The sequence below is a fragment of the Chionomys nivalis genome, chromosome X (genome assembly GCF_950005125.1).
Source record: "Chionomys nivalis chromosome X, mChiNiv1.1, whole genome shotgun sequence".
Lineage (NCBI taxonomy): Eukaryota > Metazoa > Chordata > Mammalia > Rodentia > Cricetidae > Chionomys > Chionomys nivalis.
This window is the reverse complement of record NC_080112.1, coordinates 45,036,225-45,063,313: the sequence shown is the minus strand read 5'-3', so window position 1 is coordinate 45,063,313 and position 27,089 is coordinate 45,036,225. Positions and strand designations below refer to the sequence as shown.

General features: G+C 46.7%; 1 protein-coding gene across 1 annotated transcript; it reads right to left on the bottom strand.

Moving 5' to 3' along the window:
* Positions 1-50: 50 nt before the first annotated feature.
* Positions 51-25,213, bottom strand: LOC130868352 (ankyrin repeat domain-containing protein 11-like). Its single transcript, XM_057760605.1, is given in 23 exon segments — positions 51-472; positions 1,093-1,326; positions 1,512-2,163; positions 2,330-2,871; positions 2,976-3,252; positions 13,618-13,678; positions 13,680-13,705; positions 15,057-15,200; positions 15,271-15,369; positions 16,488-16,759; positions 16,762-17,871; positions 17,874-18,307; positions 18,309-18,354; positions 18,357-19,424; positions 19,427-19,799; positions 19,801-19,992; positions 19,994-20,230; positions 20,233-20,636; positions 20,639-21,292; positions 21,429-21,594; positions 23,656-23,798; positions 24,625-24,828; positions 25,003-25,213. Coding segments are annotated over 23 exon segments (7,971 nt in total).
* Positions 25,214-27,089: the final 1,876 nt, after the last annotated feature.

Here is a 27,089-nt window from a genome sequence, read left to right as displayed (position 1 = left end):
GTTAGCTTTTGAGTCCCAAATGAAGTTCCCCTCTTAGGACAGAGAGATGGCTAAGGGGGTAAGGGTGCTAGCTGAGCAAGCAGAAAGACAACAAAGGCTCCAGCACCCATGTCGAGAGCCAGACAGTCTGGTGGCTCCAGTGCTCTGGAGAGCAGAGGTGGGAGGATCGCTGGGTGAAGAGGAACAACAGCAGAATTAATGAGTCGGAGGTCCTGAACCAAATGATAAGTTCCGTTAGATTTTTTAACAGCCAGTATAAGGGTATTAAAGGGGGAGGAGGTGCTGCGGAGCAGCCCTTTCCTCAAAAGGTCAGAGAAAATAGGCTTAAGTCCTCTGAGGCTCTGGGAAGAGAGGCGGTACTGAGCTTGAGTAATATACTTGGTAGGGTTTTGTAACTGAATAACAATGGGGGAATGGTATTTAGCTACGGAGGGATTTTGGGTGTCCCACACCAGAGGATCCACTTGGGAGGCTGGAAGAGGAAAAGACGCATTAGTGTCAGAAGGTTGGGGGGCCAGGAGAAAAAGAAGAAGCTGTGTCACTGACGAATCTGGAATAAAGCGAATGGGGGGAGTGAAAGAAATGGAGGCTCCAACCTTAGTTAAAAGGTCCCTCCCCATCAGGGGTACTGGACAAGTTGGCATAACTAAGAATGAATGAGTTAGAAAAATACCTCTAAACACACAATTGAGAGGTGGAGTCTGTTGAGGTAAGTAAGGCTGTCCCCCACCCCGACAATAGGGGAACTTCAAGGAGAGGTTGGCCCCCAGAATTCCCTCAGAACCGAATACGTTGCTCCAGTATCCAAGAGGAATGAGATGAGCCATCCTGACACAGTGAGAAGTACCCGTGGCTCCTGATTGTAGATGACAGTGGCCATTGGGTCATTAAGGGAGGAGCCTGGGCACCTTCAGTCATCCAGGGACAAGCCCAATAGGTCAACTTGGGAATTTTTATGGTCTAATGTCTCCATGCCACCAAGCACAAGAGGACAATCTACAGACCAGTGACCTTCCCTGTGATACCTTGGACAAGGTCCCCTAGGACTTCGATGGGGATTAGGGCATCCTCGGGCCCAATGACCCGTCTTACCACACTTGAAGCACGGCCCTGGTGGTTCACGCACCCTGGGAGGTAGGGGAGCAGCACGAACGGGACGAGATGGGTAGTCTGTCACCTCGGTCGGTTGAGCAGCCACGGCTATCACATGGCAGTGATTGCGAGCTTTGTCGTGTCGTGCATGATACACTTTGAAAGCTGTCTCCAGGACTTCTGCCTGTGGGGTTAAAGGGCCCTTCTCCAAACGCCTGAGCTTGGCCTTGATGTCTGAATAACATTGATTAAACAAGTGAGTCATTAGTAACTGTCTGCCCTCTGGGAATTTGGGTCCAAGTTCGTGAACTGCAAAAGGGCTATCGTAAGGCGTTCCAAAAATGCAGAAGGATTTTCCTTCATATCCTGGATAATCTCTGAAAGTTTAGAATAATTTACAGGCTTGAGGGCAGCCTTACGGAGGCCTGTGAGGAGACAAGTTAAAAATCGGTCCCTGGCCAAAACCCCACCCGAACTCTTATAGTCCCAGTGTGGTTCTTGGTCTGGGACCGCCTCTGCCCCCGGAGGGTGGGAGGCTAGAGTTTGGTGAACTTCGTCCGCATGTTGTCTGGTCTGTTCCCAGACCCGCCTGCGCTCCTCAGTAAGTAAGTTATTAGACAGGATCATAAAAATGTCGTGAAAAGTAAGGTTGTAGGACTGGGTAATACATTGAAATTCTTTTATAGAAGTGGTAGGATTAGATGTATAGGACCCAAGTAATTTGGCTATATGGGAAAGTTCCGACAGGGAAACCGGAACATGAACCCTAACCAATCCATCTGCACCAGCCACCTCCCGCAGCAGCAGGATGGCAGCAGGCTTGGCTTGGCTAGGATTAGGCTCTGTGGCGGCACGTGAACGCGTGAGCGGAGGAGTGAAGGAAGGTGCCAGGGCAAGATGTCCTGCACGAGAGGAAGGGGAACTCGGCGGGGCTTTGGAAGACCGAGGAGGCAGAGTAGGGTGGGAGAGAGATGGGGAGGATGAACCTGAAGAGTCTTCTGATGACCTGTGTGACCTACGATGAGGAGAGAGGGGTGGGAGGAGGCGGAGCCTGAGGAGCCGGATGGAGACCTGCTGGCAGAAGAAGAGTGTTTAAGTGAGACTCTTTTAGATCTGGAATAGGATTTGGGTGGGGTCTCCGGGGAACTAGAAGGAGAAAGGTGAGGTGAGGTTCTCTTATGCCTGGACCTGGAAGATTTATGTGGGACTTCCGGAGACCTACAACTGGAAGGTTTACGTGAGGTGTCATAGTGAGAAAGCTCAGGTGAGGGCTTTGTATGCCTGGGAGAAACTTTGGAAGAAGAAGGCTTAGGTGAGGTGTCACTTGACCGGGCAGAGCAGGAGGAGGTGGCTCTCCGAGACCAGGGGGTGGAGGTTCATCTGCGGGGTCCATGGCAGGAGCAGAGGGTTCCTGGAGGGATGGCATTGCTAAGAACATGTGGGCAGGTGAACAGTGAGTGGCAGCAGCGGGGTCAGTTTTAAGGGCCATGTAAAAGAACACCATTATATACATCATTTCTTTCCACTTAGCTGAACGGTGACAATAGTTAGCTAGCTCCCGTAGAATATTGGGGTTGAAGGAGCCATGAGGAGGCCATTTGAAATTTCCGTGTAACAAATATTTTGGCCATGTTTTTGAGCAGAGACGGATGAGTGTAGAAAACTTAATGGAAGGAATTAGGGCATGAGGCTGAAGAGCTTCCAAAAGCTGTCCTAGGGGAAAGGGTGGGGGAACTATTTTTGAAGGCTTAGTGCCCATGGCTAGAACCATGGTAACACCTGCAAAAGGAGCTCAAAAGATGCCACAAACACCTGCAAGCCCTGGACACAGGCATCTGAGTGACCAGGGGGCAGTGTTATAGCCTGACTGAATCGACTCTAACCTCCAATGGGAGACGAAATCCTGGGCCGGAGGGAAACAGTCAGGCCGGGAGACCGCCCGTTGCAGCCAATGTGCTCACACCGTAGTGAGCCCATACGTAAAGAGGACAGAAAAAGAGCAGAAAGAAGAGGAGAAAAGAGAACCAGAAGATCCAAAGTTCTGGGAGCGGATAAAAACAGGTCTAGCCGAGGGTGGAAGGCCGGGGGAGGGGGGGTGGGGACACACCAGAGAAAGCACGGGTTCAGCCGGACAATCTCCGGGTGAGAGGGGCAGTTCAGCTAGCAGAAAGGGAAAACTCACAATCGAGCTGGTGGTGGTCGTGGGGCAGCAGATGGACTACATGGGTCTTGCTATGGAGCGGTCCTCGGTCCTAACCATGCCCCGGAGCAAGGATGGAGCTCCAGGCAAGGCCGAAGCTCTGGCCCTGAGTGGAGATCCGGGGCAGGCGGGTCTCCCGAGTCATTTGGCACCAATGTTCTTCTCTTCTGTCATCTTGTTCTGTTCTTCGTCTTCTTAGTCTTCTCAGCCGTGAAAGGGAGATGCAAGACACAACAAAACTCACGTGGCAAGAGGTTTATTGCGGCGTGCAGGAGAGAAGGGGAAAAGAGAGCGAAAGCTTTTTATTTTTTTTATTTTTTTTAATTTATTTATTTATTAAAGATTTCTACCTTCTCCCCACTACCACCTCCCATTTCCCTCCCCCTCCCCCATCATCCCTAAGAGCAGTCAGGGTTCCCTGCCCTGTGGGAAGTCCAAGGACTACCCACCTTCATCCAGGTCTAGTAAGGTGAGCATCCAAACTGCCTAGGCTCCCACAAAGCCAGTACGTGCAGTAGGATCAAAAACCCATTGCCATTGTTCTTGAGTTCTCAGTAGTCCTCATTGTCCATTATGTTCAGCGAGTCCGGTTTTATCCCATGCTTTTTCAGACCCAGGCCAGCTGGCCTTGGTGAGTTCCTGATAGAACATCCCCATTGTCTCAGTGTTTGGGTGCACCCCTCGCGGTCTTGAGTTCCTTGCTCGTGCTCTCTCTCCTTCTGCTCCTCATTTAGACCTTGAGATTTCAGTCCGGTGCTCCAATGTGGGTCTCTGTCTCTGTCTCCTTTCATCGCCTAAATGTTTTTCTTTGGCTTCACCTTCTTAATTAGCTTCTCTAGGATCACACATAATAGGCTCAACGTCCCCTACAGCTTTTTAAAGGGTCCCCCACGGGCGTGTGTCAAGTGCCACGTTCTGTACCTGCGCAGCCTTTGCGTGGAATGCTAGGGGCTCCTGGGAAATGTAGTTTCCCAGGCGAGCTACGCTCAGGGGCCTTCTGGGGAATAACAGTAATAACATGGGAAATACTGATTTTCCTCATTTTATTATCATGTCATTGACTGTGGGGCCCAGTTCAAGACTTTTACAACAAAATTGAAGACTTGAGATTTTCTGTAAAGTTTTGTCTGGCAATGTGTTTGTTTGTTGCTGGTTTGTTTGCTTTTTGGTAGCAGAAATTTTATCTGTTTGCAGGATGCAGTGTGTCTTCTCTGCATGCTGTAAAAGTTACCAGGATGTAGTGTTGGGATTGATGGTCCAACCTTTTATTGCAGCTTGGATAATCCACCTGGGAGACAGAGGCAGATAGATCTCTGTGAGTTTGAGGCTAGCCTGGTCTACATAGAGAGACTCTGTCTCAAAAAAAAAAAAAAAAGAGTTACCAGTGTGTGATTGAAAACAAATGTTTTCAAAGTTTTAAACTCGGTTTCGCTTTCTACAGTGCATTTTCTTATGTGGAGAAACTCTGCTCTTCTTTCTCGTTGCTGCACTTTTCTGAGAAAAAAGTCACCAGCAAAAAAGAAGGGCAAAGGTTTATCGCACTCCTCTTACCGTGGCTGGTGTGAAGCAGTCGGCACTGTGGGTTTTAAAACTAGTAGCTTTTTTTCCCATGTGAACAGTGAGCGAGCTGAGGCAGCCAGGTGCAGCTTGATTTGTTTAGAGACCTGCAGAAGGAGCAGCATGTGTTTTGTTTTGTTTTTCCCTTTAATTACTCAAAGCCACAGAGACGGGTTTCAAAGATGATGTGATACAGCCAAGGAAGAAATACTTAAAAAGACAAACATCGCATTCAAGCGAGCTCCATCTACATTGTGAGTCCCAATACAGGGGTTGGGAACCAAATTTGGTTTTTTTTCTTTTTTTTTTCTTGGTTTTTCGAGACAGGGTTTCTCTATGGTTTTGGAGCCTGTCCTGGAACTAGCTCTGTAGACCTGTCTCTACCTCCCAAGTGCTGGGATTAAAGGCGTGCGCCACCACCACCTGGCTGGGAACCAAACGTGGTTCCTCTGCAAGAGCAGCAAATTCTGTAAACACTGATACATCTCTCCAGCCTTTTTAAAGGTATTATTAGTGCCTTTTACATGCAGCTACAATGCTGGAAATGAAAACAGCTGATAACTTTAAAAGTTTACATTTCAGTGGGAGAACCAAGCAAGTGAATGGTTCTGGTACCTGCCGCAAATGGTGTGCTAATTAGGTAACTGGGGACTGGAGGCAGAGAACAGTGCTGTTGGAGCCCCTGATGGAGCAAGTGTGGGGGGAGGGGCCTGGTTACCACAGAGTTCACAGTTCATGAGATGGATTGTTAGCTGTCCCTTTTCAGCAACAGACTGCCGTAGAATATTGGCCCAAATACAAGGCCCTCATACTTTGCAAGATATGCTGTTTCTGCTCAAGTTGGATAATTCCTAGTGGGGTTAATATGCGACCCTTCATTTGTCCTTGGTTTTTTCAAGCGGTAGACTTTGTCAGTTCTCCACAAGAGCAATATTCATGGGCAAGCGGTATCTAACCAGGACTTTTGGGAGATTTCCAGAAGACCTCGAGTGAGCTAGGCTTAGAGGCGTATGTTGTATGGTATTGTGTTTGTGTTCTGACAGTAAAGCTTTTGTGGAGATCAGAGAGCAGAGCTAGCCACTAGTGAACCATAGAAGCTGGGCAGTGGTGGCACACACCTTTAATCCCAGCTCTTGGGAGGTGGAGACAGGAAGGGATAAGGTGGGGTGGAGACAGGATCTGAGCCCCTTTTGAACTAAGGAATGAGAGGGGAAGGAAGCAGCTGCTCCTGGTTCTCTGATCTTCCGGGTTTCCCCCCAATAGTTGATAATTAATAAAAAAATAACAATTCTTTATTATTAAGAATAAGATTAATTAGATTAACACTTCAGGCATATGCCTATAAACTCAACACTCAGGAAGCAGACACAGAAGGTGTTATTATTTTTTATGCGGGGTTGTTGTTCAGGAAGGAGAGACGAGACACGCGGAGTCCCACGTGGGTAAACTTTAATGGGGGAGGGTAACATACAAGGAGCGGGAGTGAAGAGACGGAAGGGAAAAGAGAGGGGGGGCGGGTTGGAACGCCCGTTCTTAAAGGGCTCTGGGCATTCTGGGGGGAAATGTCCTGCGCATGCGTGGTTTTCCATTGTACCACTGGGGTTCGTAGTCCACTGAGGCTGTATTTTCTGCGCATGCGTAGCCTTGTCTCCAAAAGAACAGCATTTCACCCTTTTGGTTTTATTAAAAAAAATTGAGGGGGGTTGAGGGTCTTAACGGGTAGGGAATAGGGGCGTAGCCCGGTCTCTCATGACTGTTTCCTGCTGACTTTGGGCGTCGAGGGGTCCGGGGAGCATCCGATTGTCCTGATGATGTCCTATCTATGGTTTGTCCGCTGGCATCAAGTGGCTGATTGAAAAAATCGCATCTGTCTGGAGATTGCATCTGTCTGGCTCTTGAGTACCTGGGTCACCGTTAGGATGCTGGAAAACAAAGTCGCATTAGTAGAGAGAAAAAAGTTAGAGGGGAAATTTGGGGTGGAGGGGGTTGGGGGGGCTTTAGGAGGCCAGGGGTTAAGAATAAAAAAGTAAATGATACTTATTCCATTAATTGAATGATACTTATTCCGTTCCGCTTGTGTCTGCATTGTCCAGGTGGGTCAGGCTGGTGTCTTGGAGCTTAAAGAAAATGTCTTAAAAGAAATAGATTTTAATCATATATTCCTTAACATGTTAGGGGTCACTGCTGCAGTCAGTGACGAACCTGTTATGTCAGGAACTTTGTTAAGAATTTGCTTATCACCTGAACCTCTTGACTCCGTGTTTGATGATGATTTCTGTAGAGACAACTGGATGGTTATTTAGGAATTTAGAGAAGGGAGGGTGTATTAGCACAGGAGGATTAAATGAAAAATGAGACCATTGTTTTCCTTAGGCTGGAGTAGAGGGGGTTGGACCTGTTGTCCTTCGGAACTTGAGGGAACACGGTCCCGTCTGAGTTACCGTGTAAGGATTGTCTTGAGCTGTGGGGATGAACAGTTTCAGATGTGACAGGTGAATCCAGTGAGGAATTCCTTCGAGCTTGGCAGCCAGTCGAGGTGAAGTTCTTGTGACATCTTAACGAGGGCATCCTTTAAAGAGCAGTTAGTCCGTTCTACCTTACCTGAAGACTGGGGGTGGTATGGTATATGAAAATTCCAGGGGATTCCAAGTGCCCTAGACAGATTCTGAGAAATCTGGGAAGTAAACTCTGGGCCGTTATCTGACTGAAGAGAAGTTGGAAGCCCAAACCGCAGAACAATTTCTCGGAGGAGGATATCAGAAACTGTCTGGGCTCTCTTGTTAGAGGTGGGGAAAGCTTCAACCCACCCAGACATTGTATCCACCAACACCAGGAGATATTTAATTTTTTTAACTGTGGGCATATGAGTAAAATCCAGAGCCCCTGGCTTGGTGAGGAGGGACAGTGAGAGCAGATCAGAGGCCAGAGCCTGGCCAAAGAGGTATGGCCTGTCCCGGAATCCCTGAGGGAGGACGGTCCAGGTTAGTTGTGTGGAGAAATTAGTATCAGGATATGTCCAGGTGAAGGCAAAGATGTTTTGAGATTGGGGGCTGAGGGGAATGGAGAAAAAGGCATCCTTGAGGTCTAAAACTGAGAAGTGGGAGGTTCCTGAAGGAATGTTAGACAGAAGGGTGAGGGGATTAGTGGGTGGGATTTTTTTTAACTGAATAACGATGGGGGAATGGTGTTTAGCGATGGCGGGATTTTGGGTGTCCCACGCGAGAGGGTCCACTTGGGAGACTGGAAGAGGAAAGGGCGTGTTAGTATCAGGAGATTGTGGGGCCAGGAGAAGAAGCAGCTGCGTCACCAACGAATCTGGATTAAGGCATGAGGCTGCAGAGCTTCCAATAGCTGTCCAAGGGGAGAAGACGGGGGAATTGGTTTTGAAGGCTTAGTGCCCATGGCTAGAACTGTGAAAATATCCGCAGAAGGCATCCGAAGATGCTCCGAACACAGTTGCTCTGGACACAGGCGTCCGAGTACCCAGAGGACCGTGTTATGAGCTAGCTGACCCGGTCCTAGTTTTCGACGGGAGACAGGGGTCTCAGCTAGGAGGGGACAGTTAAGCCTGAAGGCTGCCCGTTGCAGCCGAAGCCGTACGTACAGAGGACAGAGAAAGAACAGAAAGGAGAGGAAGAACCAAAAGCACCAAACTTTTGGGCGCGGATAAAAACAAATCTAGCCTAGGGCGGAAGGCCCGGGGGGGGTTAGCAACCGCACCCAGGACACGCCAGAGGAAGCCGGGAGCTCGGCCGGCCTCCTCCAGGTGAGAGGGGATGGTTAGCCAGCCCAGGTAAACTCACGAATTAGCCGCTGATGGTTGGAGAGGGCCGTGTCGAGATGGCTGGAGCACGTGGAGTGGTTGCAGGTCGTCCGGTTCTGACCTTGTCCCGGGGGAGGCCCCGAGCTCCAGGAGGTGCCAAAACCCAGAGTCAAGGCCTCAGGTGAGGGCCCCGGGGCGAGAAGGTCCCCGAGCAGACGGCACCAAAATGTTATTATTTTTTATGCGTGGTTGTTGTTCAGGAAGGAGAGACGAGACACACGGAGTTGGGGAAGGAGAGACGAGACACCACGCGGGGTCCCACGTGGGTAAACTTTAATGGGGGAGGGTAACATACAAGGAGCGGGAGTGAAGAGACGGAAGGGAAAAGAGGGGGGGCGGGTTGGAACGCCCGTTCTTAAAGGGCTCTGGGCATTCTGGGGGGAAATGTCCTGCGCATGCGTGGTTTTCCATTGTACCACTGGGGTTCGTAGTCCACTGAGGCTGTATTTTCTGCGCATGCGTGGCCTTGTCTCCAAAAGAACAGCAGAAGGGTCTAGAGTTTCAGCCCAGCCTGGGCTAAACATACAGCAAGATCCTGTCTCCTAACAGTTCACTTTTAAAATATTTACTACTTGGCTCATGCTGGACATCAAGGGGTTATCAATTGTCACACAATGTCTGATATCAGATGTGTAGGGAACCCCAAATAATAATGATGTAATTGCTGACAAAATGAAAAAAAAATATTTACTACTAAAATAAGTATGGACAATAATTATACAGTGTTTTGAATCAACATGAGGCAGAAAATATTAAACAAAAGAACAACATTTGTTATGGTTGGAGAGATGGCTTAGTGATTAAGAGCATTGGCTGTCCTTCCAGAGGACCCAGGTTCAATTCCAAGTACCCACATAGTAGCTCACCACCATCTGTAGTTCCAGCTCCAGGGGTTCTGAGGCTTTCTTCTGGGCTCCAAAAGTACCAGTCACACAAGTGGTACAGACATAATTGAAGAGACCTAACTTGACGCCAGTGCAGCCGTGAAAGGCTGTAGACTAGCTACACTAGGGCTAAGTCTTACCCTAACAATAACCAGGAAAAGCTACAAACTGTACCATGTGGGGACCAATCAGAATTGAGATAAACTAGTACTAGGTGCTCCAAAATGTTAGAAATAGCTTACCTAACTTGTACATAGGTTGCCACTGACTGACAGACTGACTATCTACAAGGAAACCAAGCAGAAATTTCAGGGAGCAGGAAACCATGCTGGCCTCTGGTTTTCTGTGATTATGTCATTTACAGTCTTTTAGCTTTTTGAACATGTTTTGGTCTTTCCTTCCTCCTCATCTTAAAACTACAATGTTCTTCAAGACTTGATCCTAAGTCCCCTGATGCTTTCTTGCTATTACACTGTGAATCCCAGAAAGATCCATATCTGTGGGCTGACAGACACTTTTTGTAAAATCTCCCACATGGTACAATTGAAAAGGCTGTTAAAGTCTTGAATGGTAATGTTTTTAGACATTTTTATTATTTATAAAAGAAAATTATGTACCTGTAATGATGTTTTTCTGCCAGTGATGGCAAAAGAAATGCACCTGAGTCCACGTGGTCTAAGCCAGAGCCGGTCTGAAACAATTAACTCAAAACAAAAATTATTGTACTGCCTGATAAGGGAAGGGGTTGGCAGCTTTTGCTTCAAAACCGCAGGTGCTTCCGTTAATTCAGGCAGTGAGGCTTTGGAAGGCAAGCAGGGAGCGGTTAACTACTCTGTGGGGGTCGCTGCTCTGTGACTGTATCCTGGCCTGGAGTGGGGGAAGGGAAAGCGAGCAGGGAGCGCGCTGAAAGCTAGCAGGCTATGCTCGCCCAATCGCACTTCCTGAGCTCCGGTAACTAACTTGCTCGCAAAGGCTGGGAAAGATGGAGCTTGCGCCCCCCCTGTGCTGGGGCAGGGGCAAGATAGCCTGACGTTGGACACCAAATGTGACGGCGTAAATGAATGCAGACAGATTATAAAAATATATACAGTTTTAATAAGGAAATAGACTTACGGGACCACAGGTTCCCACGGAGAACAGGAAAAGCAGAGAAAAGGGACTGCTGGGATCACGCCGGCAGATTTATCAGTAAGCATTAGCCCGAGGCAAACATGCCCCCAATGAGTGGGGCTATATCCCTACATTACGCCTCTCATATAAATCTCTTTGTGCTACTTACTTCCAGGTAAGCACTTTTCAAACAAACAAACAAACAAACACAGCCTAAGCTTCCCTCTAAAATGTAACTGCACACATGCTCCTTGAATTTGACATACTTGGGATGTTTGGATTACTTTGCTTCCTTCCTTCCTCTACCCTATATGCAAGGGAGAAAATATCATATGCAGTTTCATTTTCTTTCTTTAAAAAAAGAATATTCAAACTCTCTCTGTGGCCTCCGACTGCTGCTGCTTCCAGTGCACATCTGCTGTTCACTGCAACTTCTGTGTGCCTAAGAAGCTGCACTTGCCACACTCAGATGCCCCATCTTTTAAAAGCCCTCACACACTGCTATGCCAGGTGCTTCAAACACCCGCTCAGTCACACACACCATTTGAGTATTCTTTCCGCTTTGTCAATGGAACATAAATATTTAAGTCGGAATGTCAAAGTTATAGTCTGGTTCCCTGTCCAATTCCTAAACTATGTTTCTAACAATTCACCTCTTTAGTCCAAAAAAATCTATGTGAACAAATACCTACTCCTTCAAAATCTACTTTTCCCTGTACATAATCTCTAGGGCATGGCCTTCTCACTGAGGAGGGAGGTGACTATCTTTGTGATCCACAGCGACCCCTCCAGGCTTACCTTCCTCCCATCGTCAGTACTGCATGTCCAGCCTCTGTTTGCACACTCTATGTCTTCTCCCTGAGGTCCAGTGCACTGCGCACTGGTTTCCCCAGATCCAGCATCACCCATTTCACATCTTCCCTTAATGCTGCCACTTGAATCACCTTACATGCCAACCTTAGCATGCAGTTTTCCTAATTCTTCAGTGACTTCTTGCGGGGATGGGAATCCATCTTAATATACAAAGGTATCATAATGTGGAATTCCTCTCTGCTATACCAATACCTCCATGCCATTATCATCACACATAAAATGTAATTTTCTCAACCAAGACTGTAAATTCATAGATGACACAGATGTTGCCACATAAAAGCCTCACAACCAGTTTCTAGGTGCTTTAATAAATGATCGCTCAGTAAACTTATAGATCATATGATTAATAAACAAATATTATCATAGTATGACATCTAAATGGATCAGTGGATAAAGTGCTTGCCACACAAACATGAACCTAAGCTCACATTCCCAGTACGCGGGTGAAAGCAGGTTCTAACAAAAATCCAGAAGCTGCGGGCTGTCTGGCCTCCAGGACATCTGCAGCAGAACTCCAGAGAGAAGGTGAGAGGAATGGCTAGCCCCCAGTTTCCACATTGCCTCTAGGTTCAACACAACACTGCAAACCCACCCTGGGTTTTACCATAGAACCTCTATCGGACAGATGGACCTCCCCAATTCTGCACATCAGACTGGAGGTCTGACCCTCAAGTGCTCCACCAGCAGTTGTTGGTACATCTAACTCACCTCTAGGAGTTGTAGCATTTTACCAGAACTGAAACAGCTATGCTTTCAGTTTTCATCTTGTGTGTGTGAGAGAGAAGGAGGGGGAGGGAGAGGGAGGGAGAGGCAGAGGGAGAGAGAGAGTGTTTTGTGTTCATAGTAGAAACGTCAGTTAAACATGTATATAAGGGACATGGATGTAGTATAGGACACGTTTTGGGGCCAAATTTTAAGCATGGGCCAGGGAGTCTACCCATGCTCAGAGGTGATACTTAAGCTTGATGCGGTAATGTGGCTGACTCTGGTTAACCAAGGACAGACAGCTTTGGGAGTCCAGTTGATTGGATTTTCTCAAAGAATACATTGCTCATCATATCCTTAAGTTTTAAATGACTGAAATCATATAGTCTTCTGAATGAAGAAACCCATTCACATTTTGGTTCTAAAAGACATTAACATTGAATATGTTTTTATCAAGATTTGCCATTTTATCTCTTTCTAGGACTGTCTCTGTGAGTTCAAGGCCAGCCTGGTCTACATAGAGCTAAGACAGGCTCCCAAAGCTACAAAGAAACCCTGTCTTGAGAAACAACAGAGGGGGAAGGAAAAGTTTAGAACTGTTTTATTATCAATTAAGGAACAAAAATGTGATAATTTTAAATGTACATGGTCAAATTGTAAGCCCTTTCCTCCTCTCATAGTCTATCCTGGGTCTTCTGGACAACATTACTCATAATCTCACCTGGGATGAGGTGTCAAGGACCTAGAGTTGACTCTAGGATGTAAGAGAGATGGTAGTAGGAAATGGTAGTAGAAGCTCATGGGAAAAACACCTCAGGGACGTATATACATTGTAGCCCATGTGCCATAGGGCTTCTCAGCACCTCTGAATCAACTGTTATGATACCCAGCTAACTCTGACATCTTACTGTCAACAACACACATTTGATGGCAGCAATCAGGAGGCTTTGGATTGCTCCTCTTTTCTGCATTTGAGCAACATTTATGGGGAACTAAATAAAGAACTAAATAAAGAAGAGGTATCAACTTCTTTTTCTCATTTTGTGAATGGCATGCTGGAATTTCATGGTACCCTATGTTTGACTCTACAGCTACAGGTGAGGACTTGCTTCTTCCTTGCTGATCCCCTTTACCCCTTTATCCATCCTCCTATCCACTGTACTAGTTAATTCTACAAGTGTGACCTGTGAAGAGGGTTCAGGTTAGGTCCTGTCACTAGACAGAAGGGAAGACACTGAAGAGACAATAGACCCAAGACTTTTGTTCCCTGACAGCAGCAGTAATGGGGAACATGCAAAAGTATCACTTGTGATCACGTGTGGTAGTGGTATGGCCTCCCTTGCTTAGAACACTCTGACACTACAAGAACTCACCTTCATACGGTCATACTTGTCATCTACGTCCTGCAGCCAAGAGATGAACTGTCGGGCATGGATCCCGCACAGACTTGTTCTCATCACCCTGTAGAACCAAACAGATGTTCACAAAAGCTCTTGGGGGCTAAGGGTGAAACCGTTGATGGTTCCGTCCTTTATCCATCAGCGAACACATGGGTATCCTCATCTTAGCAGTACGTTTCAACCATTTGCTCTTGCCCTGGAGGAAAAGTACTCCCAGGCACTGGTGGCCACAGACTCAGTCTTTGCCCCACTGAGTGATGAGGCAGTCAACATTTACAGGGTAGGGCTGAGTGGAACCAGTTTCCTATGCAGGAGTCTAGTGTATTCAGAGGGACAGATCAAGGCCTTATATAAACTGTGTCCTCCATTATTTAGGATTACAGGATCATATAAAGCTAGCAATGGCATATTTAATTTATTCTTTTTTAGAAGCTAAAAGCAATTTTCCCACTTTGAAAAGAATAGCTGAAAAGCCTGAGGGTGTGCTCTGTAGACTGGGATCAGCGTCCTTACTGGCTTTCCTTCTGTGTGCAGCATGAGCTGTAAGTAGACCCTCACTTCATTTTCATCACACGATCTTGTTTGTATGTGTTGTTAACATGTGCAAAATACTTTCCCCCCAAGTATGTTAATGAACTGAAAAAAGATCTTAATCCAATTCCACTCCATCATGCTGAGCATGGCAAGAGGCTTCTACAGTACTCTTGTAAGGTCTCAACAGCCAGCTGCATGCTGAGCAGGGAGTAACTCTGATGTAAGACTGTGCACAGTACAAAGAGAACAGTGACAAAAAAAATAATCCCGGATACCCACAGCCTGGCAGAATGGGGTTAGGGTGCTTATCTACAGGAGACTTAAGATCTGAAATGGTGCAGAGCAAGAAGAGGTCACAGAGAAGAACTAAACAACATGTGCTATCTGCTGGATCTGAGCCACAAACATATATATATATACACACACACACACACACACACACACACACACACATACACTCCCACAAAATATAAACATGAAAGATAAAGGTTGCTAGGAGTTTCCTTAAGGAAATAGTAGGACTGTGCTCAGGGACAGGTTAGGACAGGAACGCATTACAATGCTGCTTTGGTGGGTAGTGTAGGTAGATGGGCTATAGCCTAAGTGCTTCCAGGCCCCGTGGCTCCAACTACCCCAGATAAAACCAACTAAGAAGCTTGGTTAGGCCTCTGGTCTGTAAGCAGAATGCTGCAGCTTGCTTGCTGGCAGCGACCTTGAAACGCCATAGAGTTGTGGCTAGGTCTTGTTGCTGAAGTTATCATTGACCCATCATGGCCACTAACACAACAGCTTTGGTCCCCCTTTAGCTGTAGATGGGGCAGCTTGGGGGTGGTGGTGTGGTGTTGAAAGCTGGCACCTACACCAGCTAGTGTACTGACCTGGATTTCTAGAGGCATATTATAAACCTCAGAGTCTAGCAGCATTGTGCACGCACTGAATGGTACTGCCTGGTTGGCAATGGTCCTGGCTGCACGGCAGTGAACCCGAAGAATCTCTTGCTCGCAGGACACAATCAGCTTCTCCTGAGGAAGGAGAGGAACAGGTGAATGTAAAGTCATTGCCACCAGGCGCCTTGCCCAAGGTTTCACTTACCCTTTCTATGCTGTGCTGTAGGCGCAGCTTACCCCACACAGCCTCTTGCTGCTTGAACAGCTCCTTCAGGGGCTCCGCCAGGTAGGGAGGGGGTGCTATCTACAGATATAAGGAGAGAGAGGGGGTAAGCTACAAAGAACATACTTAAAATTCAAACATGCTCCAGCTAGGCACCCAAACCCAAAAACCTGCTGAGAGGTACCAGATGCTTACCTAAAAGCAACACCCAGGAGTTGCTTGTGAACTCTGCCCTATAAACAGTGACAGAAAAGGCAGGGCAGAGAGCACCTAAGGGCTGTGTTCCTTGTGTAAGGAAAAAGTCAGGTGTACCCAAGCCAAAGGAGCACAGTGGGAATATGGAGTGAATAGGGCTCAGCAGGCTGCATGCAACTGAGGTGCAAATAGATCCTGGACACCTGCCCGGGTGGGGGGCAGCGCACTAGACAACCACACTAAAACAGTGAGTAGAAGCCACCCTCATTCCTATGGTCCCGTGAAGAGGCTCTGGGATGTTGACAACATACCTTAAGCCTTCCAGGCCTCATGCTCATCTAGACACACCCCTATGTAGACAAGCCAAAGTAGGGAGCAGCAAGTGAGCAAGCTACAAAGTCAGCTAGGTGGAGAAGCTTGTAGGGAAGTAGTGAGATGAAAAAGGGTTTCCCTTTGGCTTTTATGAAGATCTTGAAGTTAATAAAGTGGCATGTGTCTGTGTAAAAATAGGCCAGTTCTGAGGTGCTGAGGAGCTCAGATGAAGCTATTTGCATGATCATGTGGGATGTGCTACAAGAGGCAGGGCCAGAACACAGATGGCTCTGTCAGACGGACCACAGGTCATGGATGTCTTAGAATGGCAATGAAGAATAAAGGAAGGGAGGTGTCAGGGTGCCAGTCAGACCCAAGAATTGTGACAGGTGAGAGGTGAGAACAGAAAGGGAGATAAACCAGCTGAGACCATTCACTGTGAAAGGGGTGTAGAAAGGAATCAGGAAAGGAAAGGAACCACTGAGGACAGGGTCTCGATCTGCACACCCTCTGTACAGCTGGGCTAGTGAGATAGATAGAGGCACTGACCCTCACAAGTGACAACCAAGAATGCCAGTGCCTCTCTTGACAAAGGTGCCAACACAGCCCCAAAGGTCTCTCTCAATTCATCAGTACCCTCTTGCCCTACTTACTGTCTGGTTCTGTGCACACACAGATCCCACAGCACTCACCACAGGGATGTGCAGCTTGCTGAGTGGTTTGCCATCCAAGAGGTAGGACCCCATGTAGGTGACATACTCAGCATAGCATTGGGGTGCCTGCGGAGTTATGCAGCAGAGGATCTTGCGTTTCTCTTCAATCTTCTTTCGTATTTGAAGGTACTCAAAGTATGGGTTGGACCTGTCGCTGTGGTAGGGCTCAATGTCATCTGTGGTGGGGCCATCAGGTGCACAGCAGGGAGCAGAAGCCTCTTCGGCCTCAGTCTCTTCATCAACACTTCCCAGGGATGTTGTTCAGGAGGACTGGGTGCCGGCACCAAGTTGGAGACCTCTGTTTCCACTGCAGCTTCTAGAACTATATCCAGCTTTGGTTCCTCCGAGGACTCAGGCTCAGTGGGGCATGGAGAGCGCTCTACTGGAGGAACAGCTTCTGCCTCAAGATCTGAAGTATCTTTGGCCTGGAGAGGGCACTCTGGCAGTGAGAAAGGCCCCAGGTCGAGGTCATCCTCAGGGCTGGTAAAGGCTTCGTGCCATGGCACTGGTTCTACCTGGCTGAGGGCAGATATACTATGATTGCTGTCTAGTAAGCTGCTCTCTAAGGGTCCCAGAGCCTCTACCTGAGCCACAGTAGTTACACATGTAGGCTCGGGGGTTGTGTCCAGGGGTGCATCTGGGAGTGATCTACAGTTGCTAAAGAAGGACTCCATCCTGGCGGGAGCAGCGTAAGGAGCAGTCCCTTCTGCAGCAGAGATGGCCACTGGGACTGCTCCTGTCCCACCATCTTTGACTTCCTCTAAGCCTGACTCAGGGGCTGGCAGAGGGTAAGTGACTGGAGAGACGGGATATGTGGGCTCTGCAGCACTGAAGGACCCTGGGTTGGTGGAATGGAGGGACTCCCGAGCGTAGAAATGTTTTGGGGATTCTGCAAACCTCTGTGGAGACTTTAGCAGAAGTTCAGAGCCCATAGGCCAGCTGACAGGGTTTTCAGAGGCACTAGCAATAAGGGTGGAAGAAAGGGCTTGTTCTGCAGCAGTGTGTGTCCACTCAACAGGTTCCTCGGTAATCACCGTGTTGAAGGGACCCTCATCCAGGGGCTCCAGATAGCTGGGCTCTCGGGGAAGGATGGCAGCTGTGGCCTGCTGGTCCTCTGTGGCATCCAGAGGTAGGCTTAGATCTGAGGGCAGGGACCCTTCCATGGCTGGGGTCAACAGTTCACCTCTTGGGGAAGGGGAAGACTTTGCTGGTAGGCTGGAGAAGACGCTGTCTGGGGGTGGTGTGGCACTGACCACAGCTGTTGGTGGACAGTGCAGAGTGTCCACCTTGGGTGAGGGGATACCATAGTCTGGGGAGTAGTACCCAGGGGACAGACAGGCAAACTTCTCTGCAGAAACAGGTTTTCTTCCATTAAGTGCTGTACTGGGGAATCAAAACTAGAGGCTGCAGGAACACTCTGTTGCCTGAACAGCTTGTCCCCAACACTGAATTCCTCTTCTGGGGTCCTTCTGATATCCATGGAGATTGAGCGATACAGGTTTGTGGAGACAGGCCTTGTAGGTGTCTGGCCTGGGTTTTCTGAAACCACACTGGAAGCCACAGAGAACCTGTCAAAAAAGGGTGGAGAGCAGGCACTGGTGGATGTGGTGGAGACAGGCATGGAATGCTGGGAGTCAGTGCAGTCAAACACCAGGTCAGGGTAATCATCAGCACTGCAGGATGGGGTCCTGGGCATGTGCATCACCTCCTCATAGCTGGGGCATGACACCACTGAGGTGGGGGTAGGCACCCCAGTGGGTCGGCCCTGCTCAGTCTGGGGTGAAGCAGGCAGAACCTCATTCTTTGGACTCTGTACCTGGTCCATTGTGTGGCTTGTTTTCACCATAGGCATCATGGGAGCCAATTCCTTGAGCTTTTTGTCTTTAAAAGGAGGATCTAGGCCCACAGATTTCTTGGAAGGAAGGTCCAGGCTCTTTTTGCGCCCGTCATCAGTGGGTTTCTTCTCTTTGAGCTTGGGGTCTCCAGACCCATGCTGCATCTTCTCCATCTGTTTCATGTGTTGCTTGTGTCGCTTGTGCCGCTCCTCAATCTCAAGATCTTTCTGGGATAGCATCCTTTCAAAACTTGTCATCATGAGATCGCCATCTCCCAGGAGCTTCTCGCGGGGCCTGATGTCTTTCTTGCTTGAGTCTCTAGATGGCAGGAGCTTGTCATTCCCATTGCCCTTTTCTCGCTCTGTGTTCTCCTTGAATTTCTCCTTCAGCTTGGTCTCGCTGAGCTTCAGGCTTTCGTCCCTAGACTTCTCCTTAAAGGAGTTGGGAGGGTTGTCCTTATCTTTAGCTGCAGGCTTTGGCTCATCCTTGTGATGTCTCAAGAACCCATCTACATGCTTGTCCCAGTGTTTCTCCTTCTCCTCCCTCCACTTTTCTCTGTGCTTCTCTCTCTTCTTCTTCTCTTTTAGCATGCTGATGGCACTTGACCCATACGGCTTTAGTTCCTTTTCTATTTTCTTTGCAGGTTCTCTTTCAGTATCAGTTCTGTCTTTCTTTTCTGAAGAAAACAATTCAATAACTTTATCTAGTTCCTCTTCAATGTCAGCTTTTGTGTTGTAAGAAATACCGTAAGTTTCTGTATCTAAGAAGTCTTTTTCATATTGGTTGGAGTCCTTCCTGATGCCACTGCTACTGTCCTTGTAGTCTTCACTCTTTTCTTTCTTCTCTGCCTTTTCCTTCTTGGCTCTCTCACGCTCATGACTTTTCTTAGAAGATGATGAGGAATGCCTGTGCCTCTCCTTCTCCCTCAACTTCTCTGAGAGGCAGGTACTCTCCCTGGCCTTGTCCTCTGGTGGTGGCTCAGAAAAGGATACCTCCAGAAGCGTGCTTAGGCTGGGTTCCTGGCCGTGGTCAGCAAAACTGTCAGAGGAGACTTCACTGATCTTGTCATTGGAGTCTTCTCATGCAGAGCCTCTTCCTCCAGCTTCTCTAGTAGGCTCTTCTCCACTTCAGGGCCTCGTGAAGATTTTCTTTCTCTGGAGTGCTCCTTCTCTGGCTTCTCTTTGTGCTTACTCTTGGCCTTGTCTTCAGCAAAGTGCTTCTTTTCAATCTTTTCAGGGAGCTTCTGATTGTTTTTCTTGTCTTGGGCAGAGTCGACAGAAACTCTGTCTTTCCTGTCCTTGTATTTTTCTGCACACTCTTTATCTTTCTTTTCTTTGTGTTTCTCAAAGATTTTTTCCTTCTTGTCCTTGCCCCCTTCCGCAACTCCTCTGTCTTTCTTCTTTTCCTTGAGCTCTTTGTCTCTTGGCTTCTCTGTGTGCTGCCTGTCAGAAGAGGCACTTCCTGTGCCTATCTGAGGGATGTTCTCTTCCATCTTCCTTCTCCTGGAGGCTGTCCACTCTCTGTGTGTCGCTGGCCTCTCCAACTTTGAAGCTGCTGGTCATGTAATCATCTTTCTTGTCTTCACTTTCATCTGTGAATATGTCTGCGATGTACCAGCTCTTCTCCTTCCCCTTTTTATCGTCCTTTTTTTTCTGAGAAGTCTTCTGAGATGATGCTAGGGAACATTCTCTCCTTCTCTCTCATTTGGTCAAGGGAAGCTTTCCTGTCTTTGCTGTGTATTTCTTTATGCTTTTCCTTGCTATCTTTCTTCTCTTTAAAACATTTTTCAAACTCTTTGTCTTTCTGACACTTTTCGAGGACAGACTTCTTGCTCCTGTCTCTCTCACTGAACTTGTCTTTGTACTTTTCTGTTCTGCCCTTGTCCTTCCCCTCTTCTTCTCAGAATTCTTGTCTAGATAGTCCCTGTCTTTCTTTCGGAAGAAAGAGTCTCTGAAGTCTCGCTTTTCTCGGATTTTGTTGTCACGCTTCTTTTCCTTATTCTCTTCTTTGACTGTTTCCAGGATAAGTTTGGCCACTGAGTCAGTCTTGATGTCCCTATAGTCTGTCACTGGAGAGTCCCATCTGTACTCTCCTTTGAAATCAAAAGAGGAATCTGACAGGTCAGAAAACCACCTCTCTTGTTGGTCATCAGAAAGGCTGAATTTGGTGTCCTCATGCTCCAGATACTGACTTTTGTTACAATATTCATCAAAATTAGCATCTTCTCTGTACACCTTTTCCTTTTTTAGTTTTTCTTTGTCCTCTTTGAAGGCCTTGTCCTTCTCCATGGAAACCTGTCCTCTTTCATGTCCTTCTTCTTCTCTAACTTGGAAGGTCGGTCTTTGGACCTTTTCTTCCTTTCCTCTTTGTACAGTCTCAGTTTTTCCTCCTTGGGAGACTTTTCCTTTGTAGACTTCTCCCTTTCTGCCTTACTGGAACGCTCTTTTTCTTCCTAGAATAATCTGTTGATGTCTTTGTTCATATCCTTGATTCTCTTTAGTGTCTTTTCATCCTTAAAGAGCCACTTTTTATCCTCTGACTTCATCTTAGCAAGTTTATCTTCTTTCTTAAAATGGTCTCTGTCGTGCTTCAATACTTTCAACTTATTTTCAGTGGAAATGTCGTTATCTAAGAGGATGGCCTTATCTGGCTTTTGTTTGGAGTCCTCATACTCGTACGTAAAGCTTTTCAATTTACGTTCTTGGCTGACCTCAGACCAGGCTGGGGAAGAAGTGGCTTTCCAGTTGTCAGTGCACCAGTGCTTAGTGTGCTGGTCCGTGTGGCCAGAGCTATGTTTCTGGGCCGCAGCACTACCATGAGACAAGGTGGAGGAGGCAGACAGTGAGCTAAGTAGGGAAGGGTCCTTCAGCACCAGAGGGGACCCCTTGAGGCAGCCTGCACTTCCCACAGAGTCCCCATCATCCTCATCACTCTCTGAGGACTCACTTTCTGACTCAGAGGAACAAAATTTGTCATTCCTCTTTCCAAACTGAACTTCCTTTCTTTTTGTTTCTTTCTTTTGCTTCTTTTTCAATTTGTATTTTTTCTTTTTGCTGCCTAGAATTAGAAGATTCTCGTGCCTTACTACTAGGTAGTGAGACACCGTTGAAAGTAGCCAATTCCCCAACGATGGTGAATCTCCTGTTAGGCAGAGGCATATACACTTCCAGTGAGGAGAGCTCCAACGGTGTCTCGCCTTTCCTGTTGCTTTGTTGAGGGTTTCCGCCATACTGTAACAACAACTTCACCACCTACAAAACATTAATAATGGTATTAGCAGACTATTTGAAAAGTAGTTACTCTGCCATGCCTGTAGAAAGCTATAGTCCCTTCTAAACCCTGCTGGGGTGCTGTATGCAGAGCCATGTGGTAGGGTCTCTAGGTACCTAGCAGAGCTGTCCTCTTTTATGAGGGTCCCCTCCAAAAGTGGTTCACTTCCTCCACGTTTTCTTCATCTCTCCTCCTCGATGTGCTACCTCTTCCCCCAAATCTTCTTATACAACTCCCGTCCCACCAAGAGAGAGCTGGTCAGCAGTGCAGGTCCGAAGGGTAGGTACATGGAGGGGTTATCTTTGGAGGACAGGGGTGTGGAAAATAGAGGAAACAAAGACCACATTTCTGTGAGCTGATTTCTTTATTTTCATTTACATTGGAAAGTAAGATAACTCCTCCTTGCTTGATTTTACATGCATAAAGATGGTTACATGGGTGACAGAAACATTCAAGGTGACATTTCAACTGCTCTATTCAACCATTTATAATCAGCAACCTGTGTTTATATGGCTGAGAGAGAAACTCACTCAACTCCAGTGCAAACATCCAGTTTCAGTCTACCCTCAACTGTAGTTCAGGCTTTAATACATACTCTTGTCGCTCACAGTGTTTCACTTCAAGGTAATGTTTTGTATTGGATCATCAGCATGGAGAGCTTTTAGCATATTTAAGTTTTCTACTGCTGCTGTTACAAACCACCAAAATTGTCTTACAGTCTGGAAGGAATTGGTTTCACTTGCTTGGCTTACATCAAGGTACAGATAAAGCTGTCTCCTTCCTTGTGTTGATTGTTGTCAGAATTTGGATCTTGTGGTGCTGGGACCAAGGATCTACTTCTCTGCTGTTAGAGATCAGTATCCTCCCATGAATTTCCGCTAAGACCAGCAATGTTTCTACTAGGCCTGTTATTTTTATGTGTCTTTCATCTCCCTGTTCCAGCCAGGAAGATTCGCTTTCAAAAGCTGCCTTTTGGACCACTCCATCCATATGTTCTTGACTAAGAGGTCCCTATTGTATTCACCTCACGGTGTTCCCATAGCCTTTTTGTTCCCATAATTATAAAAATGTAAAACTCACGGAAGTATGGAGATTTAGATAATGGCCCTTGCCCCCCAGTTTTATCACCTGCTAGCTCACAATCAGCTTTACTCAAACTGCCTACCTGTCAGGGCATTGTTTTTTTACAAGTCTCAGACATAAACTTTTCCAGTACATTTTTATAAAAGGGCTTAAAACCTGCAAGCAAATCAACCATCATGCCATTATCTCACCTAAGTATTCAATATATATGTAAATTAGCGTCAGTTTTTCTGGGCTGTCTCATTAATCTTTTCATTCAGAAGCCCTAACCCACAATGATTCATCACTGTGTACCACTGGGTTCTTGGGGAATCTGGATCTATAGGGTTTTGATACCTCTCAAAATAGCCAGGCTGGCACTGCTAACTTGGGCAGATCTTTTCCTCTTCATCCGTCTTATTGTCCTGTCCCCTCGGAGGGAGTCTGGTAATGACGTCACTACTGCAACCTAAGACTAAGATATGTCTACCACATCTTAGGTGTTTCCTGCAGCAAATCTACAGGAAGCCCTGACTGTAAGAGATGAAGTCCTGACCTACCACAGTAATCTAATTTTGACTATAATCCCATGTGCTGACTTTACGTCTCAAATATTACCCTACCCAAGACTTTGTATTGACCTTCTGGATGGGATCAATATCAGTGGTAACAGGGATGCAGCAGCAGCTCATAAAGCTATCCAGCCAGATCAACAGAGCCAACACTGTACATTTAATATAGTGCTATTAGTCATCAGAATTGAGAGGTAATCCAGGAACTGACGTAGGGCAGAATGAACAGCTAGGCCTTAGGGCTGAAAGGGGGATTGGGAGCAACAGGGGACAACAATGGCAACATAAAACTCACTTCCCAGTATCAGAAAATGTGAAGACTAGCTAAGACAGAGAAACATGAAGCTGCAGAATGGTCCAGAAGTTAAGGACAGAGCAGCCACTGCAGGGCCGCAGGGAGATGCCAACCTTGTAGTGCCCGTTGTTGGCGGCATCGTGCAAAGGCGTGTCGTCATCCAGCCCCTTAGTGTTCACCTCTGCACCAGCGGCGAACAGCTGCTTGGCGATGTCATAATAGCCCCAGTTACAGGCCTCATGCAGTGCAGTCCAGCCTGAAAACAGAAATTTAGGGTATTTGTTATGTAATCCCTGAAAACTTGGTTCCTACATAAATTGTAGTGAATGACAACAGGTGGGGGGTAGAAGGAAGCAGGGGTTGCTACTATTTCCTAAGGAGTGGCTCTCTTGGAAAGCAGGTTACACCCAGAGAAGACATCAGTTTTTTTTTTCTTGTGGTGCATTGCACAGTGAATATCTAACCTGTTAACTGCAGATTTATATGTAACAGCACTGGCTGCCAGAGCAATCACTCAGGAGGACCCCTCTGGCTGGGTGGTATAAGGACATTACAGGCAGCTCCCACTTTTCTCAAGGGAAACTATTTTAAAATAGTTACTAGGCAATGGAGAAATCTTCTTACATTACAGACTCCCACTTTTCTTTGAGAATTTCATATACTGTATTCTGATCATATTCCTGAGGCCTAATACTTTCAGCTATCATTGCACCATGAACACAGTGTTGCATCATGGTGTGGGGTATCAAAAATCACACAGTTAACAATTAAAGTCTAGGCCTATAGCACATCTAGGGAGGTATCCCCACTTATGTCCATTCCAACCTCTTTAGGAAACAGCATGAGTGCTCAATCTACAGCAGAGTGGCTTCTGCTAGAACAAAGCAGGTACCTTTTAAACACCAGAGCAAGACCCTCTAGGAATCTGCTGTGTGGCAGACCCATAGAAGGGAAATATGTAAAGCCACCCTTTGCTTGCTTAAAAATAACAAAACCAATCAAGGGCCCGAAATACTTTTCCAGAGACCCAGCAGCAAATCACACTGTGTGGACATGAGGCCCACCCTCCAGGCAGGACTTACCTGCAAAGTCCTTGACATTGACATCTGCGCCTTCACTGATGAGCTCCTTGATGCGCCGGGCATCGCCCCTGACGGCTGCTCGATGCAGACGTGTCTCTCTTCGTTCGTTTCTCTTATTTACCTTATCTTTGGTTTTTGAGGCAGAGTTGGGGGTCCCCTTCTGACACAGTGTAGACTGGGAGGGGTGGTTTGGTGTTGTGTCTACTGCAGGCCAAGGAAGAAACAAGTAGGACATTATAGAAGGCAGCTTTATTTCATGGGAACCTCAAGAACCCAACCATTTTCATGAGGGAAAGAAAACCCACACAGGATCCATTGCCAAGTACAGCCACTACCTCCATGTCCAAAAAACTACTCTAGTGCCTGGGGCTCACTCACCTGGGCTATTTGCAGACTCCTCAGCAGTCGTCTGCAAGAGCAGAGCCACCTGCTGACGCTCAGAGAGAGGGTATCCAGCTCGAATCCCAGACAGCCCCATGCCGAATAGTAGCCTGGACTTTCGGGAAACAGGCTCCTTCTTGATCCGCTTCCGCTCAGGACCCTGCTTCTCTGTGTGGCAGGTGAGGGAGAAAGGGAGGGGAGACTTCATTCCCAATCCTCAGAGCCCTCCTCCAAACAAACAGTGCAGATATACAATGGCAGACACAGTTTAATATATGTAAATAAATCAAGGCCAACTTGTCAGTACTGTACCTTTCTTCTTGCTTCTAGGAACCTCCATCTCACGCCATGGTGCTTCGAGGACCGTAACAAACTCTCTGAATGTGGCTGACAATGGGGGCTGACTAAGAAGCCAATTATAATGGCACTGGGATTTGTTTCTACTGCATGTACTGGCTTTTTGGGATCCTAGTCTGTTTGGATGCTCACCTTACTAGACCTGGATTTAGGGGGGAGGGCCTGGGACTTTCCACAGGGCAGGGTACCCTGTCCTCTCTTAGGACTGGAGAGGGAGGGAGGAGGGCAAGTGGGGGAGTGGGAGGGAAATGAGAGGAGGGGAGGAAGTGGAAATTTTGAATGGTATTATTTATAAAGCAATAAAATATATTCAGAGAGCTGTGTCTTTCCAGATGTTAGAATTGTGTGGACTGGGTTTCAGAAATACTATCTCTTTTTTGCCTTTCCTTGGCTACTAAGGATTTATGAAATATGACCATATTTGTCCTGAAAACTTCTTTGAGAATCAAGGAGGATGTAAGACTATATCCCAGTTCCCAAACAGCAAGATTAAGTCTGGTCATGGGGCCTGGTGCCTTATCAAAGATGTCTGTAGGCCAGATCGAGCACATTAACTCCATCTTGTCCTTACACCCTAACCCCATCACAGTCACAGTCAGGGATGGGTTACTGATTTCTTTTCACATCTCAACTTGAGTTCTTAAGTCCAGCACTTTAGAAGCCAAACACACATTAATTAATATTAATAATGACTTGGAAGAATTGTAGACCCCCAGAAGAAGAGTGTATAAATGGACGTATTTGCACACATACTTTTGTGTCGAAAAAGAGATAATAGTGTGTTGAACACGTTCTCGTCGGCTCTGTGAAGGGCTATTATGGTGCCTGCTTTTTCCTTCTGACTCCCAGAAATACAATAGGCCAAGCACATTTCACACCAGGCAGCTCCCCACCCAAATTTCCAGAACATCAAAGTTAATAGATCATTTTAAAACAAAACAGAAAACAGAACACACAGGTCTAATTTCTGAGTGCTTGGGACTATAAATGAAGTCTACTTATCTTCTTTCCCTGTGGTTGGATTACGGAATCAAAATCACAGTGAAATACTATTTCCCATTTCTGAGATTGCACAGATAAAAATGACTATAGACAAGAATGAGAAGAATAAAATCCTTATTTTTTTTTCCTATCAAGGTAGCAAAAGGTGTAGATATTTTGGGAAAGTTTTTCCATTCTTTAAAAGTATTTTCATTTTCATTTATATGTGCATTTTGTATACTCATCTGTGTACACACAGAGTCCAGAAGTCAACCATAAGTGTTATCTCTCAGCTACTAAGCCCCAAGTTTTCAGATGAGGTCTCACACTTGCCTGGAGCTCCAGAGGTCCTTTGGTGTCTCCTCTTTGAGATCACAGGGACAGGGTGCCACAAGTGATCTTTTACATGGATCTTGGGAATAAATTAAGGTCCTTCCTCATGCTCTCCATATAAATAGGTTTTTTTTAATAAACTGAGCTATCTATCTTACCAGGTCCCATTCCTTAAAATTGTAAATGTCTTACCATGTGCTCTAACAACTTCTTTCCTAGGAATATTCCCAAGAGAATTAAAAACATACTCACACACAAACTTGTACCTGTGTACTTATTACATCATTCTTTGAAATAATCAAAAGGTTGGCGGTACCCTAATTCCTATGCACATCGTTGAATGGATAAGCAGAATGTGCTACATGCATATAATGGAGCAGGTCATGAAAATAAATGAGGTATTAATATTAGTT